Source organism: Bicyclus anynana, chromosome 7 (genome assembly GCF_947172395.1).
Source record: "Bicyclus anynana chromosome 7, ilBicAnyn1.1, whole genome shotgun sequence".
In the NCBI taxonomy this organism is placed as follows: Eukaryota; Metazoa; Arthropoda; class Insecta; order Lepidoptera; family Nymphalidae; genus Bicyclus; species Bicyclus anynana.
In genome coordinates, this window is record NC_069089.1 from 2187119 (window position 1) to 2192105 (window position 4987).

The 4987-nt window shown below is 34.4% G+C and overlaps 1 protein-coding gene across 1 annotated transcript; it reads left to right on the forward strand.

Annotated features, from left to right (window-relative positions):
* The first annotated feature begins 1602 nt into the window (after window positions 1-1602).
* Window positions 1603-4766, forward strand: LOC112047397 (juvenile hormone esterase-like). The gene is made up of 4 exons (XM_024084511.2): window positions 1603-1665; window positions 1728-1871; window positions 2471-3780; window positions 4284-4766. The coding sequence occupies exons 1-4, from the start codon at window positions 1603-1605 to the stop codon at window positions 4447-4449; spliced, it is 1683 nt and encodes a 560-aa protein (XP_023940279.1). The 3' UTR covers window positions 4450-4766.
* The last annotated feature ends 221 nt before the right edge of the window (window positions 4767-4987 follow it).

Here is a 4987-nt window from a genome sequence, read left to right on the forward strand (position 1 = left end):
TTCAGACCTCGTATATATAGTGTATCGATGTATTTATATTTCAGAGTACAATGGATGATAAAGGTCCTTTACATTGTATTTGACCTGCATTAATGCAATTGTCACAGTATGCAACCGTTCAAGTATAAAGCGTTTTTTTATATTTTTCTCGCAAGTATTTGGGAATTCGATGAACGATTTTTCGACATTTTTGGAACACTTATGATTGGTTTATTTGTTTGTTTTCTTGTTTGGTAAGCTTGTTGGTAATAAAATAAAATAATACAGCTTGGCTTGGCTTGGCTTGGCTGGTAGATATGTTATTGTTATCACATATAAAAAATCGGCACAAGAAGTAAATCCTTTTATATTCTTCTATCACAGAGTTTGCGCCATTTTTATTTACACAGGTAACGTGCCTTTGCCTAAACTAAAAATGGGTCGAACACTGCTCGTAGGGAACTGATAAATTGTTATTTGGACTTCTAGATTTATTTTGACTTCTAGATCAACGGAAAGAGTACAAAATAAAACATAACATGAACTCTAACATCTCTATTGTAATATTAATTAAGTAATATACTCGTAAATAGTAAGATAAGACCTCATTGTTAGAATAATGATAGTAATCAAGTGTGATGCAATAATGAATCCTTTTTATCATTACTGCAATTTAAAGCTTTGTACAGTAATTAGTGTTATTTAAAAAAATATCTTTGTAATTAGTCAAGAATGCGTCTAATAAACAGAGAATATAAACCGTTTGTAAAATCAGTTTTATATTTTATTATTTTACTAGCGGACGCCCGCGACTTCGTCTGAGTCTAATTCGGTTTTTCACAAATCCCGCAGGAACCGTGGATTTTTCCGAGATGAAAGGTAGCCTATGTGTTAATTTAGGGTATTATTCGTTTCAAATTTCAGACAAATCTGTTTAGTAGTTGCGGCGTGAAAGAATATTAAACATCCAAACAAATATCCACACAAACTTTCACGTTTGTATTAAATAACATCTTCTTCTTCTTTCTTGTCTATGGCACTATTAAATAACATATCAGCCGTATTTGTTTTTTTTTTGCAATGAATGGCTAAATGCTGAGCAGGGGTGTGATTCCACTATCAAATACTCGTCGATATAATTTCACGTTGAACAAGTTTTATTACATTTTGAACTTTATTTCTATAGAATGCCAAAAATAAAACGTCACTAACAACGAAGTTGCCTTGGAAATGAGTGATGTCACATCGCTGTAACTTTATAGAATGTAGAGGCTGTGAGAACATTCTGTTTGAATGAAAAAAAAAGAAAAAAAAATTTTGTTTGTTTGGTGTCATAGACATTCATATAATGCCTTCATGCTATATGTATACTGTAAGAAAACTCAGAAGTGGTTATAAAGATAAAATAAGCACTTATAAATGAATAGACACCTATTCATTTCTAGGCGTAATTTGAAAAATCAATTTGGGTTTTGTGATAATAATTAATATAAAGATAATTAACAAAATTATGTGTTAGGTCTTTTAGATCTGCTAAAATATACAAAATGGAAACAACTTGCATAATCTTATCATAAGTTGTTAATAAATACACAAAGGAGATATTAAAATTCATTAACTGAAATGGCAGCATTGCAAATGATTGTGATTGGAATTTTAGTCGCACTAGAAATAAAACTAGCCCATGTAAGTTTATTTTAGAAAAAGGAGTCCATAAACTAAATAAAGCTAAAAATAGTTTTTTTTAGCAGCATGTGGAGGCAATTATTGTGCCAGTGGAGCAAGGGCTGCTGGAAGGAGAACAGAAGTGGACAATCACAGGAGACACATTGTACTACAGTTTCAAAGGTATCCCATATGCATCACCACCCACTGGAAACTTGAGATTCAAGGTAAGAAGAATTTAGTTAACAACAAAGATGCTGATAATTATAATTTAATTAATTGGTAGGAGTAGGTTGGGGTAGGGATAGGGAAGAAGTGCACATAAGTTAAAGCCTATAAAAATAAGTCAAAGTCTATAAAATTAAAATGAATGTATGAAATGTGTTGCTAAGTTTTTTTAGGGTAGGGGTAGGGTAGGGGTAGGGTAGAGGTAGGGTAGGTGTAGGGTGGGAATAGGGGTGGTGACGAAGCTTAACGAGGTCCGCTAGCGGACACGTACACTTCTTCCCTATCCCCTACACTACCTTACTCCTACCCCTACCCTACCATTACACCTACCCTACCTCTACCCTACCCCTACCATACCCTGTCTCTACTCTAAACTACCCCTGAATTCATTTGTTACAAAAAATGTGGTAAATGAAGAACCAGTCAACCGATTTTGTGCAAACTTCACATAAACCATCATCAGTCCGAATAAAGCCTAAGCACTTGGATAGTTTGGATAAGTGAGCCCCCTATTGAGTTATAAAATTACAACAAAAAGTGACATTGATTTTTTTAATCGAGTATATAAAATAATTTAACGGGAATAAAACGGTTTCAGGCTCCTCAACCAGCACTGTCATGGAAAGGAATACGAAACGCTACTGAACATGGGAATATTTGCCCTCAAGTGGATGAATTTACTAATAAATTCATACCTGGAAGCGAAGATTGTCTATTTCTAAATGTGTATACTCCAAATTTAACTCCAGACTCTCTGTTAACTGTAATGTTTTTTATTCACGGTGGCGGCTATGCATTTGGTTCTGGCAATGATGATAATTATGGACCCGATTTTCTAATAAACTCAAATGTAGTTGTGGTGACAATTAATTATAGACTGGACTCTCTTGGATTTCTATGCTTAGACACTAAGGAAGTGCCAGGAAATGCAGGTATGAAAGATCAAGTAGCTGCATTGAGATGGGTGAAAACGAATATCAAAAACTTTGGTGGCGATCCAAACGGTGTAACAGTCTTTGGTCAAAGTGCTGGTGGTTCATCAAGTACTTTGCACGCATTGTCTCCAATGTCTAAAGGGCTCTTTCAAAGAGTAATAGCTATGAGTGGAGTACCAATGAGTGTCTTTTCTGTGGAATTTGAACCAAAACGCAGAGCTTTCGTTCTTGGCAAAATTCTAGGTTTTGAGACTACAAACACTACATCACTTTTAGAATATCTGCAAAGTGCAACTGTTGATCAATTAGTTGGCAAAAATTTGTCTGTAATAGCTGTTGAAGATTACATAAACATTTACTTTAAATCTTATTTTGAACCAGTCGTGGAAAACGATTTTGGTCAGGAAATGTTTTTAACAGAGTCACCTAATGTATTAATTAAAGATGGCCGAATACACGATGTAGATATCTTGCTCGGATATACAACTGCTGAAGCAGTGGTTGGTCTTTTTATGTTCGAATCTACTCCTACGATTGAAAATTGCGATAGATACAAAGAAACTTTAGTGCCAGTAGAAGTTCTATATGCAAGTTCACCAAAGACGACAGTAGAATTAGGAAATTTAATTAAAGAATACTACAATGGACCTAAGCCTTTGTCTGTGAAAAGGATGACACAGTTTGTGAAATATGCAACAGATGTATATAACTACAATGTTATTCGATATGCAAGGCAGCGATCTAACTTTAGTGGTAACAGTAGCACATACTTGTATCAGTTCTCATGTATGTCCGAAAGGAATGTTCTCAGCCAACAAGGTTTCAAATATGGAATAATTGGAGTTGCACACACCGATGATCTCATGTATGTGTTTAATGCAAATAAATATAATTTGCCAGTAATTAAGAATGCAACTTCTTACACAATGATACAAAACACATGCACGTTACTGACTAACTTCGCAAAATATGGGTAAGTGATTTTATATCATAGAGCTGGTAGAGTCATGATAGCCCAGTGGATATGAACTCTGCCTCCGATTCCGGAGGGTGTGGGTCCGGGGCATGCACCTCCAACTTTTCAGTTGTGTGCATTTTAAGAAATTAAATATCACGCGTCTCAATCGGTGAAGGAAAACATCGTGAGGAAACATGCATACCAGAGAATTATCTTAATTGTCTGCGTGTGTGAAGTCTGCCAATCCGAATTGGGCCAGCGTGGTGGACTATTGGCCTAATCCCTCTCATTCTGAGAGGAAATTCGAGTTCAGCAGTGAACCGAATATGGGATGATGGCCGATTTTATAAAGCATTCAGTTGTTTCAAATTTATCGTGAACTGATAGTCAGATACACAAACAGACAGATGAAGCGGAGGATTTTATAATATTTTATATGAGTTTAAAAAAATGTATTGTCATATGTTTACTTGCTTACTACAAGTTAAATTGTTTTAAAAATTGCTATATTTTTGTAGAAATCCCACACCTGGATCAAATCTCGGAGTGGAGTGGCCCAAATACAATATGCAAACGCAATTATATCTAGACATTGGAGAGGAGTTAGTTGTGGGCACGAAACCATTAGCTTCTATGATGGACTTTTGGGATAGTGTTTATAAACGAGCTGAAATACCTTTTTGATTTGAAAAATACACATGATATACGTATACTATTTTTATTTTTATTCGTACTATAGATTAAATAATAGGGATGATGACAGTTTTTTAAATTGTATACAAATTAAGAGTATATAATTAGCAAAGCAATTTTGTAAAAGTAACAGGGTATCTGCGATCATTACTTTCGGAGCTACAGGGATTTAAAGGGTCAGATTTGCGGCGCTGCCGCAGATCCCTGAAAAACGCTCCATACAAAATGGCACGATTTAGTGAGTGTCGTAGGCTCGCTGCTGATTAGGTTTGTATGGGCGTTCAAACAAAATTACTTTTTGTTATTTGTGCGTTTATGTTTATAGTTTATTTATTGAAAAATGTCACATTTAATGTAAGGAAGCTAAAACTATATGAATTTTCATCTAATTACGATAAAAAAAAATTTAATAGATTTTGAAATTTTATTATTTTATTTATTTTGCAAATATCCAGACAATCTTTGCTTTTTATGTAAAAAGAAAGCTAACATTGACCTTATTTACCCGAATATATCATAAAAATCAATA

Excerpts from the sequence above, each read along its gene's own strand:
- LOC112047397 (XM_024084511.2), top strand. The coding sequence starts at position 1,603 with ATGGCAGCATTGCAAATGATTGTGATTGGAATTTTAGTCGCACTAGAA. Across the intron at positions 1,666-1,727 it reads TAGAAATAAAACTAGCCCAT|CAGCATGTGGAGGCAATTAT; the intron begins GTAAGTTTATTT and ends AGTTTTTTTTAG. Across the intron at positions 1,872-2,470 it reads CTGGAAACTTGAGATTCAAG|GCTCCTCAACCAGCACTGTC; the intron begins GTAAGAAGAATT and ends AAACGGTTTCAG.